This window comes from Triticum aestivum, chromosome 4A, assembly GCF_018294505.1.
Source record: "Triticum aestivum cultivar Chinese Spring chromosome 4A, IWGSC CS RefSeq v2.1, whole genome shotgun sequence".
Taxonomy (NCBI): domain Eukaryota; kingdom Viridiplantae; phylum Streptophyta; class Magnoliopsida; order Poales; family Poaceae; genus Triticum; species Triticum aestivum.
In genome coordinates this window covers 686,544,093-686,558,366 of record NC_057803.1, presented here as the reverse complement: position 1 = coordinate 686,558,366, position 14,274 = coordinate 686,544,093, and the positions used below count along the sequence as shown (strand labels likewise).

Genomic DNA, 14,274 nt, shown 5'->3' with positions numbered 1-14,274 from the left:
GTTGCAAGTCAAATTTCAAAAACAAAAAAAAGCGAACCGCCCATACGCACAGCAGAGCATCATAGGGATAGGGGGTGCCCTCAATCGACGCCGAATTCACCGGCGGTAGAAGCGAGCGCGACCGATCGAGCCAAGATCTGCTGCATTTCTACGCGCGGTCCCATAAAGTCCGTTTCTTGGCAGCGGCAGCCTCTGGGGTCCGGGATTGGTACGTCCATGGCGGGATACTGTGGCCTCCTTCAGGGCTTCCTGGTTTCTCGGAGGCCTCCGTCTGGTCCAGCCAAGGGTGCTGGGGGCGGAAGGGACGGGCCTGCGGCGCCGGACGTTGTGGACATCAGCTCCGACGAGGAGGAGGAGGAGGAAGCTGCGTTTTGACGATGCTGCTGATGACGGGGTCTGCGATCTCGTGGCGAGGAAGGGCGAGTCCGGCGGTGCCGACGGTGACTGCGTGGTTCTGGACAGCGACCCTGATGGGGCCGTCGCCGTTGCGGATGAGGACGGTGCTGCGGGAAACGATGGCAGCTCGGATGAGTTGCAGATAGTTGCAGAGAAAGGCCAGGTAATTTGATCCATAACGCTGCATTTATTCTGTGTGTGCCATAGAATAGAACAGAAGCACTTTGCGAAAATTGGAGACTACGGGCCTGTTCGGCCTCGCTTCTCAACTCCCTACTCCACGTAGATGCGAAGCGCGCGGAGCGTCACTTGGGCCGCTCCGAGAAAATGGCCTGCTCCGCCTCGAGGAAAGCATGACGCTAACGCGTTCGGTGCCACACTCGCCGCTCCAGGAGCTGTGCTGCGGAGCCGAGGGCTGCCGAACAGGCTCCACGTACGGAGATGATATGTTTTTGCACTGTGCCACAGACTACGTAACGTATCGGGCCTAACTGTGGATTGGACATCTACGCGCGTGCATGACTTAACTTCAGAATCGAGTTGCAAACGTCGTATAGACTTTAGAGATGATATATTAATTTTTATATTCCGTGTTCATTTAATGACCCCCAAAAAATATGCGGGGAACTAAATCAGGGATCAAAATAAAAGCCATCAGGCCTTGCAGATTTCCGGATATAGACCCAAAAAGAATGACAGGTAAACAAGGGATTAGTCACATAAGGGGTTTTCTCTAATCAAGAAGCTTTTGGGTAAAAGCTGTACTAGGCGTAATACTATTTTTCTTCTTGAGAAAATTGGCTATTTGCCACTTACCAAAAAAGACTTTCGCCCCGCTTTATAAATAAAGCAAACCGCCCAAAGCACACATACAATGTCTAGTACAGAACACACACCCAAAAAAGACACAGAGATCCAAAGATACTGCTGAGCGCACAGCTCAACAAGCCCAGATAAAACACATAAAAAAGGCCGAAGCCAAGGCGAGCGCTCGCCAAGCATCTAATCAGGCTCTGGAGGGGGCGGAGGAGGCGGCGGCGACAGGCGGACGGCCATCGATCGAATGTCGACGATGAAGGCGGATATGTCGTCCCGGTCCTGAGGGCGGCTACGCGGCCGCCAGAACTGCAAGAAACCAGACAGTTTGAAGAGAGCGTCAGAAGCCCGTCGAAGCGGAGTATGCTGAATCACGAGCTTATTGCAAATCGTCCAGATGGTCCACGCGAGAGCTCCAATCTCCATCCACCTAATGTGGCGAGTGGGCAGGAGGGAGTTCTGGAGTTCGTCGAAGAGGTCTGGGAAGTTGGTGTGGCACCAGTTACCACTTGGAGCTTCGCAAAATTGGCACTCTCAACATTGGATTTGTAGAAAATAGAAAAGAAAAAGGAAAGCAATGGAAAATAGAAAGCTGACATGTTAATCAAAGTGCACACGAGCTGGATGACATTTTTACGAAGCTATTGTTAAGAGTGGCAATTTTGTGAAGCCCCGTATTGAAAGTGGCAAATAGCCAATTTTCACCACTTCTCATCTAAGCCCTCTAAAAAAAACTCGTTCACATATTTTCCCAAGACTAGGGGGCGACAGCCCCCCGCCCCCAAAAGCACGCATATAGCTCCGACACTGCTAGTACAGTTTACCTGCAGTGTCATTCATTTGTTGTTTCCATTGACATGTAGTTACTGAGGAAGGCAAGCTATTTTGTTTCTCTAAATTTTGATCCTGCAAATACCGTACGAGCAGTGGTGTGCATACCCAAGGTTTTGGTTACCGGTCGAAATTGCAAGATTTTCCATGGTTACCGCGTATTTCCGTAACCCTCGGTAAATACCCATACCGAACAACAAATACCAATTTTTTAATTTTTTGAATTTAAACGCTCAATTTATAGTAAAGTACGTGAGACCTAATTAATGCCATGAGAGTTGGTTCTGACGTGTTGGTAGCAACCTAATTCCTGTTTTGGGAGGTCTCTGGTTTGATTGTTCATTTATTCACTTATTTGAATTCAGAATTCAATAATAAAATTCGTTCAAAATATTCTCGGTATTTCTCGGTAACCGTGGTAACCATGTTTACCAGTCCCCCTAGGTAAAATTACCTCATTCGGTAACCAAAACCTTATGCATACCTATTCCTGATTTATTGGACATGTATGTGTGTTTGTCTTCAAAATCGAGTTGCAAAGGTGATTCGGAGAGCATGTGGATTTCTTTACAGAAAACAGGAGACAAAAATTTAAGAGTCTATCGTGTGTTCAGTCACTCCTGCAGAACACAACTTATGATTGCAAATAATGTGAAAGATGCATTATTCAACTTGTAACATGGTTTCTGCCCTTCCATACTTGGCCCACCTGAGCTGAGTACCTGACTATTGTGCAATTATCTACTTTAGCCTATTATTTCTTATTTCTTTGTATTTGTCTTAGAGCAGGCCACTAAGTTTTTCACTGCAAAATCTAACTTGGTTGGGCATTCGTGGTCACTACCGATACCATTATATTTTTTCGATATTTGGGCTTGTTTCTTCTAATACAAAATAACGCCCATTTAGATGCGCATTTCAGAAAAGGAAAAAAAATTGTTACATAGACGCCCATTATATATTTCTTTTATGCAGAACCTGTAGTACTACTGTTTAACTGCGCTATCATTCCTTCATTATCGGCTATGTTTTTGCTCTGCAGTTTGCATGCCGCGACTTCCCTCACTCGCGCCATTTATGTTCTACTATGCCCTTCGGCGCTACCTCTCACGAGAAGCACTGTACGTGCCATGGTGAGTTACAAGCATTTTCACTCCCTGATCCTGTTGGCAATGCTGTACAATGCGAATTCATTGTTGTTTTCGAAATGCAGTGCTACTGTTTTGTATGCGACGCCCCAGCTCCGTGTGCTTATTGGGGCACAGGTCTCTTGGCTGATGATCATTGTCATGCTACAGATAAGGAAACAAAATGGAGAGCGATGAGGCTTGCATTCAAGTGCAAAGGGCTTCCGGCATCTCATCCAGAAAAGGAAAACCTTGTATACCCTACAGTGGTGCACCCAACAGTGACGTCAGTTTTCAGCCGCCTTTCACTTGCCAACCGGAGTCCTCTCCGGAATGTTGTGAACCAAAACCAAGAAAATCATACTTCGGTTAGAGCCCGACTGATTGTAGAGCCAACTGCCTGTGCATCAAGGCCACACCCTGCAACAAGACCTGCAAGTGGTACAAGCAATGTTGACACCGCTCAAGTAACTAGCCCTTTAGAACCAATGGTCAGTGCACCAATGCCACACCCTGCGATAAGAGCTGTAAGAGTTACAAGCAATGCTCGCACTGCTCAAATCACTCAACCTGTACATCCAACTGTCCGTGAACCAAGAGCAAACCTTGCGACGAGAGCTGCAAGACATACAAGCAATGGCTACACTTCTCAAATTACTCACCCTGTAGAGCAAACTGACAGTGCACCAAGAGAAAACACTGCAACAAGAGCTGCAAGAGATGTTCGCAATGCTCACGCTGCGGAAATAAGATACCAACCAGAGCCAGACTGGCATGAAGAGGATGGGGAGTACATGACAGAGGAGGAATACGCGCGAGATGGCACAAAGGTGTATGCTGGGAACCTACCTTACAACATTAGCAACAGGGCCCTCGCGTTGAGCTTCGAGCATGCTGGCGCCGTTCTGTCCTCGAAAGTGAGCCTTATAGCTTTTAATTTTCCCTATCCTCTCATCGACATGTGAAGGCCTCAAATCCCTAAACAGCATGAATGGATTTATGCACAGTAGAAGCTGCTGAGTCAGTTGGCTAGTTTGTAATGATCTTGTACAATATGTTTAGGTTGCAGTCGTATTTAGGTCTTGCCACTCAGATTGATCACTACTCATTATATTGTTAGCTGATCTGTTTGATTGGTACTTCTTTTTTTAGAGAACTTCATAAGCATTCGATACACTCAGACGTTTTATAGGTGTTAGGATATGTATGTTTTCTCTATCGTTCTCTGTTGTAAAATGCAGCTAATATATCTACTGTTGGGATTTGCAGGTCATTTATAACAGAGAAACAGGCCAGAGCCGTGGATTTGGGTTTGTCACCATGAGTACTGTTCAAGAGGCTGACAGGGCTGTGAGGATCTACCATGGCTATGTGAGTATATGTTCTAATTTGGTGGGCCTGGTTTCCTTATATTTTCCGAATTTTAGTTCAAGCGAATATGTTGATAGTGGGTTTTTGGAGCTCGTGCACCACTACGTCCATTTAAAATTTAAAAAGGAACTCTTAGAATTATTTAGAAGTTAGTCAAAAATAAAAATGTCTAGTGTGAAAAAACGTCTTATATTTTGATATGGAGGGAGTAGTACCTATTACGTAGTATGTATAACTAACATGCAAAAAATAGCGGAGAAATGGTTGTGTGGACTGCACAAATGGAGTGAGGAACAGGGGCCAAAATGACAAACGAATATGCATCTAATTTGTTTCACAAAAATTCAACACCTTACACGAAATATTGCAACCCCACATAAAAATAGTAACACATATTTATGTACTACAGTACTAACAAAAAAACATCTTATATCTTGAGACATAGGGAGTATTTCCTAATCTACTGAAACATTTTAACTTTTGGTGCCAGGGCTCACTTGACCAAAAGGAGTTATGGGGAACCTATTCTCCTATCTTAGCTATAGCTTGTGTGCTCACAGTTGAGCTAGTAATTTACATGCTTGCAATACCCATTGAATGTGCTGATATTGGTTTATCATTCTCACACCTTAATCTGAGACCAGCTTAGTCACTAGCCTCTTCATTCTATAATAACTTTGTTTCATTCATTACTATGAAATGCACATGAGATTGTTCTTAAATCTAGTTCATTTCGTGCAGTTGTCATGGTTAATTCATATGAGATGTAAGCTTGTGGTAAAGAATGTAGAATTCTCATGCTTTTCTGATTGCCCTTCGATGTGGACAGGAAGTGTACGGCAGACGTCTGATTGTGCGCAAGGCAGCTCCTAGAGGCGCCACCCCCCAGCGACAAGAGCCATACCAGCACGAAGTGGATGAGGAGTATATGTATGAGGACAACGACGAGCTGCTCGCGGAAGCCAAGGTGTATGTCGGGAACCTACACTACGACATTGACAGCCTGTATCTTGCCGAACTCTTCGAGTATGCGGGTACCGTTGAAGACTCCAAGGTGAGCTTTTTAGCTCTCATTATCCAATATCCATGTTTGACTCGTTAATAATCTACACACATCTCAAAAATTACAAATTTTTCAGTGGATGCTTGTTCTGTGTGGAGGGGAAAGCTCAATCGGATACATATCTTATTATTTGGATATATGCCATGTTACTTATTAATCTGTTATGGGAGTAAAGTTGTTTCTTTGCACTATTTGTTCGTCAGTTTTTGAGAGTGTTGAGAGGCAGTTAGAAGATCACACGCAAGAACTTCTCATCGGTGCTAAACCATAGGCTGCACTGTTTATTTTATAAAATCACACAATCATATACATAATCTGACCTCCCCCTATAGGATCGGTATAACTGGGCTCCTCTCTGACAACGAAAATTATATACATGACACTCTGACCGACAAAGTGATGCGAGCACAGCCAGCAACTGTGGTTTACAAAACGAAGATGCTCACTGGTCAGACCAGGTGATGCCCTCCATGCCGACGTTCTGGTCGAGCCCCAATGCGTTCCACACCGCCGGGGACGCGTCGACGATGTTGTTGGCACAGGGTGGCTCATAGTTGTGGTCCTCGTCGCAGCCATACACGGAATCGCATTCGTCCACCACCTTGGCATACACGGAGTTGCCATTGGCAGTGATCTTGATACGGTGCCCGCAACGGGCCATGTTCTTGAACCAGCCGGTGGAGAGCGCGACGACCATCTCCTCGTCGCTATGGTAGGCGTTGTCACACTCTGATGGGCCGCCACCGTCCTTGCCCTTCTCGAAGCTGTTGAGCGTCAAGACGGCCTTGGTGGTTGCAGTGACCGGGGGCGAGCAGTGGTACTGCGGGTATCTCTTGCCGTCCTCACAACAGTCCGGGTCGTTGCTCTTCTCGCAGTTGCCCGACTTTCCTGGAAGATAGCCACTTGCACGGCAGACACCGAGACTCGGGCGGAGTGAGGACGCGACGGAGGTGGAGAGCGCCACCAGCAGGAAGATTGCCATGGTGGCTAGAGCTCTTGCTGTAGCCATCTTAGCTACTGAACACACTTGAACTGTAGCCCTCTTTTTCTTGGTTGCTGCTACACTGGTTTGTTTTTGCGTGGTTAGAGAGCTGCAGGGTCGACTTTATATAGTGATCTACTCCTACTTCAGTTGTGAACACCAATTAGTTGCATGCTCTTCACGGCAAATCGTTCATAAGTTCAGACATGGAAGTCCGTAACGTACCAAATGGTTCGATAAATTGGACGGACATATTCGGTCTCTCAGCGTGATCCATCGGAAAGACCGATGATAAAATACTGCAGAATAGGTTCAAGGAACTGAATGAATTGATAGCAACACTTTGGCACCCTTTTCCCACTCTAGCATCTTAAAATTTAGCGCCTACAGTTTTTCTTTTCCTTTTTTCTCCCATCTTTTGCTTCTGCATGCAAACTCCTTTTGAACTACGTATGCACCACACATTAATTGAGAACTTGACATGTCTAATGCATATGATAAAACAATACTTCAAATTCAAGTTTTTGAATTAAATATTTAAACCCGAAACACACCATTATAGTCCAAATGAAGTAATAATCCAAATAAACGTGGTAAAAGTGCATGAATCAACTGCCGTCAAGTGCCCACAAGTGCTCAACAAGATCATCTTAGAGTTGGTGATGATGTTAGTTTCAACTTTGTGTGTGTGCAGGTCATTTGCAACAGGAACACAGGCCAGAGTCGTGGGTTTGGGTTTGTCACCATGAGTTCTGTTGCGGAGGCTGAGAGGGCTGTAGAGATGTTCCATCGCTATGTAAGTATACTCTATATTTTGATGGGTCTAGTTTCTTAATATTTTCTGAATTTAATTAAGAATTAAATAGGACCTGCTAGTAACCAATCTGCTTGCAGCATGCATGAAAATAAACTACTCCCAGCTTGCATTTGCACACACACCTTTCAACTTTTCCAGCAATACATTCCAACAATAATGTGGTACTGGTTTTCTCATTTTAAGTTCTTGTGGGTGATTGTGACCGTGCTCTCAGTTGCTGATCTGAGGAAACCTCAATCTGAAGCAAACTTAATCATCGGCCATTTTATTCTCCGAAGTTAATTTTCCACCTTATTCATCGGCATGCCATGAGATGAGAGTGTTCTTGATCCTTTCTGTTAAACATGCAACATGTCACGATAGGTGACCAGCGCATCTCATGGGATATAGTTGAGATAGTTAGGTTGTTGGAGTCTTATGATTATCTCATGTAACCTCTTATCTCTATCTCATTTCTTGATCTCTAAGGATGTAATCCAAACCGCATGTATGCGCTATTATGGGAGGTGCGCCCCATCTATATAACACGAAGCCGTCGGCCTGAGAGGGCAAGACGTTCCGCTAGTTCGCACATGGTATCAGAGCCCCATCTCTTCCCATCTACCGAGATCCCATCTACCGAGCCTAGCCATGTCTTCCTCCTCCTCCTCCTCCGGTGCTTCCCAGACCACCCTCAATGGGCAGGTCACCGAGAAGCTAACATGCACGAATTACGTGCTCTGGCGCACGCAGGTCACTCCTCATCTGCGCGGCGCCGGCGTCTTTGGCTACGTCGACGGTAGCACACCGGAGCCGGCCAGGCTTCATGTCACCAAGGACAAGGATGGCAAAGAAAGCACTGAGCCCAACCCTCTCCACCCAATCTGGGTCCGGGAGGATCAACAGGTGTTGGGCTACCTGCTCAGCACCCTCTCCAAGGAGGTACTGATCGCGGGGACCACGGTCACCACGACGCACGCGCTCTGGACAGCGGTGGCAGGTATGTTTTCCTCGCAGTCCATGAGCCGCGTGAATAACATCAGGACGACGCTCATCAATGCGCAGAAGGGTAACCAGACGGTTGCCGCCTACTTTGCCTCCCTCCGTGGCCTCATCGACGAGCTTGCTGCTGCGGGAAAGGCCATCCAAGATGACGAACTCATCTCCTACATCATCCACGGCCTCGACGTCGACTACCAGCCCCTCGTCTCCGCCCTCGACGCACGCGTCACGCCGGTCTCCCTCGACGAGCTCTACACCATGCTCAGCAACTTCGACCAGCGCATGGCCCAGTTTAATCACTCGGGCAACGGCGGCTTCCGCTCCTCTGCCAACGCCGCGGTGCGTGGCCGTGGTGGTGGATCACGTGGCCGTAGCTCCTCTCGCGCCAAGGGGCGATCTGGCGGACACGGTGGTGGCGGCAACAGCGGCAGCGGCAACAGCCGCTCTGGTGCATCTCGCGGTCGTCGTGGCGGCGGTCCACCTCGGGCCCGACCGGAGCTGCCTCGCTGCCAAATTTGCGGTAAGCCAGGGCACACCGCGAAGGATTGCTGGTACCGTTATGATGAAGACGATGAAGATTCCCAAGATGAAGAAAAAGTGGCTGCCGCGGCTGATGGATCCTACGACATTGACACAAATTGGTACGTCGATAGCGGCGCCACCAATCACATCACCAACGAGCTTGAGAAGGTCACAATGAAAGACAAGTACCGTGGCAAAGATCACATCCAGATGGCAAGTGGAGAAGGTATGCAGATTTGTCACATTGGTCATTCTACGTCTCGTACCCCTCACCGTCCAATTCATCTCAAGAAAATTTTGCATGTCCCTAGTGCTGCCAAAAGTCTCCTCTATGTTCATAGAATTGCCCTTGATAATCATGTTTTCCTCGAATTTCATCCTTATTTCTTTTTGATCAAGGACCAGGCCACGAAGAAGGTTCTCTATCGAGGTAGATGTGTTCGAGGGCTCTACCCGTTGATTCCGGAGCTTAGGAGACTCAATAAACAAGCCAATAGTGTTGTCAAAGTTTCGTCAACACGATGGCACGATCGATTAGGGCATGCTGCTTTTTCTTTAGTTGAAAAATTGCTTAGGAAAAATAAACTCCCATTTGTTGGTGAGCGAAATGTCGAAACCATTTGTGATTCCTGTCAATATGCTAAAAGTCATAAATTACCGTATCCAGTATCTACTAGTGTTTCTACCAAACCACTTCAATTGATCTTTTCCGATGTGTGGGGTCCTGCTCCCACTTCTGTTGGTAGACATGAGTATTATGTAAGCTTTATAAATGACTATAGCAAGTTTGTGTGGATTTATCTTCTCAAAAAGAGATCTGATGTCTTTCAAGTTTTTCAAAATTTTCAAGCCTTGGTTGAACGAAAATTTGATAGCAAAATTCTTGCAGTCCAATCGGACTGGGGGGGGGGGGGGAGTATGAAAAACTCAACTCCTTCTTCCAAACACTTGGCATATCACACCACGTCTCATGTCCTCATGCCCATCAACAGAATGGCTCCGCTGAACGAAAGCACAGACACATAGTTGAGGTCGGGCTAGCTCTCCTGGCAGGAGCCTCCATGCCCCTCAAATTTTGGGATGAGGCATTTCTTACTGCTGTTCACATCATTGATATGCTTCCAAGTCGAGTCATCAATAATCAAACTCCAGTCGAAAGACTTCTTCACATCAAACCAGACTATAAATCTCTTCGCGTGTTTGGGCCAACTTTTGGCCCAATCTTCGTCCATACAACAAAAGAAAACTCATGCTTCGCTCAAAACAATGTGCTTTTCTAGGATATAGCCCTCAACACAAAGGCGTCAAGTGTTTAGATATTTCCACTGGCCGTGTCTATATATCCCGTGACGTCGTTTTTGACGAAACACAATTTCCTTTCGCCACCCTTCACCCAAATGCTGGTGCTCGCCTCCGAGAAGAAATTCTCCTCTTACCTACTCATCTTACCACCTTTGATCAAGGGGGTCCGAATTCTGATGATCAAATGTTGACTAATCCTGCTACTAATGGTGTGCATGAGTTTTTTGATGATGTTCCAGGAGATAACAGCGAAAATAATGAAGAAATCAGTGAAAAAAACGCGCCGGCAGGTCCATATCGCATGTGTCCGCATCTAGGAGGCAAATCTTCCTCGGGATCGGCTCCATAGCAGCAGTTCAGTCGATCTCCCTCGGTATCGGTGCCGGCAGACGCGCCAGACACGCAGGCGACATCGTCAGCCGACCGTGCGGCTGTCTCCAGTCCAACGCACGCCGCGCGTCACGCTTCAACTGGCGGCGGCCCCAGCGCCTCTCCGCGCCAACCCCCGTCCGACACGTGGCAGCACACGGTTCGCCAGGACGACGCGCGCTTCCGTGACCAACCGGTCACGTACAAGCGGCGCGACCAGGTTCGCCGGCCTGACACTGGGTCCGGATCTGCTGCGGGCCCAGGCGCGGACTCCTGTGCACCCACGCGCGCGCCGAAGATTGGCGTCCGCCCTGAGGCTAATCCGCCATCATCCACTAATGATGAGGCCTCGGGATCTTCTGCGCCTACAGAACATGCTGCACCTGATCAAACTGCCATAGAAGATCCGGCGGGAGCAGATTCTGCTACAGGAGCTCCTGTTTCGGGATTTTCTGTGGCCGAGAATCCTGATGTTGCACCGTCGCGACGTACACGACTACAACATGGGGTAATACATCCTGTTAATTATAAACACATAACCAAATACGGTATGGTTTGTTCTACAGGTGAACCAGGTGAACCCCAGACGCTCCAGGAAGCACTTGGTGATGAAAGATTGAAAAATGCTATGAATGAAGAATACATGGCACTCAAGAGAAATAAAACTTGGCATTTGGTTCCCCCACAACAAGGTAAAAATTTAATTGACTCCAAGTGGGTATTCAAAATAAAGAGGAAATCTGATGGAACTATTGATCGCTACAAAGCTAGGCTAGTTGCAAAGGGTTTTAAACAACGGTATGGCATAGATTACGAGGACACATTTAGTCCAGTCGTTAAAGCTGCCACTATCCATCTCGTTTTGTGTATTGCTGTTTCCAGGGGATGGAATCTCAGTCAACTTGATGTTCAGAACGCGTTTCTTCATGGTGTTCTGGAAGAGGAGGTATATATGAAACAACCTCCTGGGTTTATAAGTAAAAGTGCACCCTCTCATGTCTGCAAGTTGGACAAAGCACTTTATGGTTTGAAACAGGCACCAAGAGCATGGTACTCCCGTCTCTGTCACAAAATGCAAACACTTGGTTTTGTCCCTTCAAAGTCTGACACCTCTTTGTTCATCTACAACAAGTTCAATACATGCATGTTTGTCTTGATATATGTTGATGATATTATTGTGACAAGCTCATCTGATGAAGCTATCACAGGGTTGTTAAAAGATTTGAGTGCAGACTTTGCCTTGAAGGATCTTGGAGACTTGCATTATTTTCTTGTGATTGAAGTAAAGAGGCACAAGGATGGACTTCATCTCTCTCAAGAAAAGTATGCAGTTGACTTGGTAAGAAAAGCTAGTCTACAGGATTGTAAACCTACACCTACTCCACTGTCCAGTTCAGAAAAGTTATCTCTCACACAAGGAACTCTCTTGAATCAAGAGGATAGCACAAAATACAGAAGCTTGGTAGGAGCTCTTCAATATCTTACTCTTACTAGGCCTGATATTTCTTTTGCTGTCAACAAAGTATGTCAGTTCCTTCATGCACCCACAACTGTTCATTTGACTGCTGCCAAACGGATAGTTAGATATGTCAAAAACACCTTAAGCATGGGTCTGAATTTTAGCAAGTCATCCTCTACACTTGTCAGTGCATTCTCTGATTCTGATTGGGCAGGCTGTCTTGATGATAGACACTCTACTGGTGGCTTTGCTATTTTCCTTGGACCCAACTTAATTTCATGGTGTGCTCGCAAGCAAGCTACAGTCTCCAGATCTAGTACAGAGGCAGAATATAAAGCATTGGCAAATGCCACAACTGAAATCATATGGGTTCAGTCCATGCTCAAGGAACTTGGTATAAAAATTAAACAAGCTCCATGTTTGTGGCGTGATAACCTTGGTGCCACCTATCTCTCAGCTAATCCAGTGTTTCATGCCAGGACTAAACACATTGAGATAGATTTTCACTTTGTTAGAGAGAGGGTGGCCCATAAGCAACTTGACATTCGTTTTGTGCACTCCAGTGATCAAATTGCAGATGGATTCACAAAGGCACTGCCGGTCAAGAGTTTTGAAAACTTCAAGTATAATCTCAACTTAATGGAGTTGTGATTAAGGGAGGGTGTTAAACATGCAACATGTCACGATAGGTGACCGGCGCATCTCATAGGATATAGTTGAGATAGTTAGGTTGTTGGAGTCTTATGATTATCTCATGTAACCTCTTATCTCTATCTCCTTTCTTGATCTCCAAGGATGTAATCCAAACCGCGTCTATGCGCTGTTATGGGAGGTGCGCCCCATCTATATAACACGAAGCCGTCAGTCTGAGAGGGCAAGACGTTTCGCTAGTTCGCACACTTTCAAGTAGTCGTTGACTTGTTTTATTGACCTTTCTAGTTTATAGTTTGTTTATATTTTCTGAATGAATTTAGTTGAAAGTTAAATAGGACCTGATAGTAACCAATCTACTTGCAGTATGCATGAAAATGAGCTTCTTCCGGTTTGCATTTGCACACACACCTTGCAAATTTTCAAGTAATACATTCCTTAAGTAATGTGGTACTGGTTTTCTCATTCTAAGTTCGTGTGGGTGTACGTGACCGTGCTCGCAGTTCCTGAGCTGAGGAAAACCTTAACCTGAAGCAAACTTAATCGTCGGCCATTTCATACTCCTAACTTAATTTACAGCCTTATTCAATCATCGGAATGCTATGAGAAGAGAGTGTTCTTGATTCTTTGAAGTAATTGTTGTTGACCTTTAAATGCCAGTGTCATGTGTAATCCACATGCTCGATGATCTAATTAAGCTGGTGCTAAAGAACATGGAAATTGCATCTTGTCTGACTAACCTTTCATGTGGACAGGAAGTGTATGGCAGGCGTCTGACCGTGCATAAGGCAGCTCATAGAACTAGAGGTGCAAGGGTGGAAACTCCACGTCGATCTGTGAACGACAATGCAACTCCTGGATCAAGAGGCTTACGAATGGACACCCCTCGCCGTCGATCAGTGAACAATGCAACTCCTAGATCAAGAGGCTTCCGAATGGACACCCCTCGCCGTCATTCCGCAAACAAGGCGGAGACACCAAGATCATCAAGGGTGGAAACTCCTCGGCGCCGATCTTGTCATCGGTTCGGAATCTTCGTGTGCAATCTGCCGTGGCAGGTGGACGACTCTTGGTTGGAGGAGCTGTTCAGTGAGCACGGCGATGTGTTCGATGCAAGAGTCGTGTACGAGCGCAGAGGAGGGACCTGGCGTTCGCGGGGTTTTGGTTTTGTCACGATGGCGACAGAGGAGGAAACTTATGACGCTGTTTATGCTCTGAACAAACAGGTTAGTGTTCAAGTGTCGACTGCCAGTTTGAGTCGCCATTCAGTTCAGAGATCTGGTTTTCACTTTGAATTTTGTGCAGATTCTTGAGGGACGTACCCTGCTAGTGGAGGTTATCCTATAGGGCATGCATTGTGCAATCCTAGAGGAACAACATAATGTTTCGTTGGAAACTTCATGGATTTTGCAAGAAATATAGGGAGAAGTTCCTGAAATTTCCGTGATGTTGGACCTAATGTTGGTACAGAACGATATTTTCTTTCACGAGTTTGGACCTAGTTTTTCACGAGGCTGGAATTTCCGGAAGTGAGAAGAAATTTTTTCCTCGCATTAAGAATCTTGCAAGAGAAACAGAAATTTTTCC

At 46.2% G+C, this 14,274-nt stretch overlaps 1 protein-coding gene across 1 annotated transcript; it reads left to right on the top strand.

The window, feature by feature from the left end:
- The first annotated feature begins 216 nt into the window (after positions 1-216).
- LOC123084276 (31 kDa ribonucleoprotein, chloroplastic-like) lies at positions 217-14,034 on the top strand. Its single transcript, XM_044505966.1, has 9 exons — positions 217-368; positions 415-559; positions 3,086-3,168; positions 3,253-4,087; positions 4,440-4,541; positions 5,371-5,416; positions 11,173-11,182; positions 13,679-13,913; positions 13,993-14,034. The coding sequence occupies exons 1-9, from the start codon at positions 217-219 to the stop codon at positions 14,032-14,034; spliced, it is 1,650 nt and encodes a 549-aa protein (XP_044361901.1).
- The last annotated feature ends 240 nt before the right edge of the window (positions 14,035-14,274 follow it).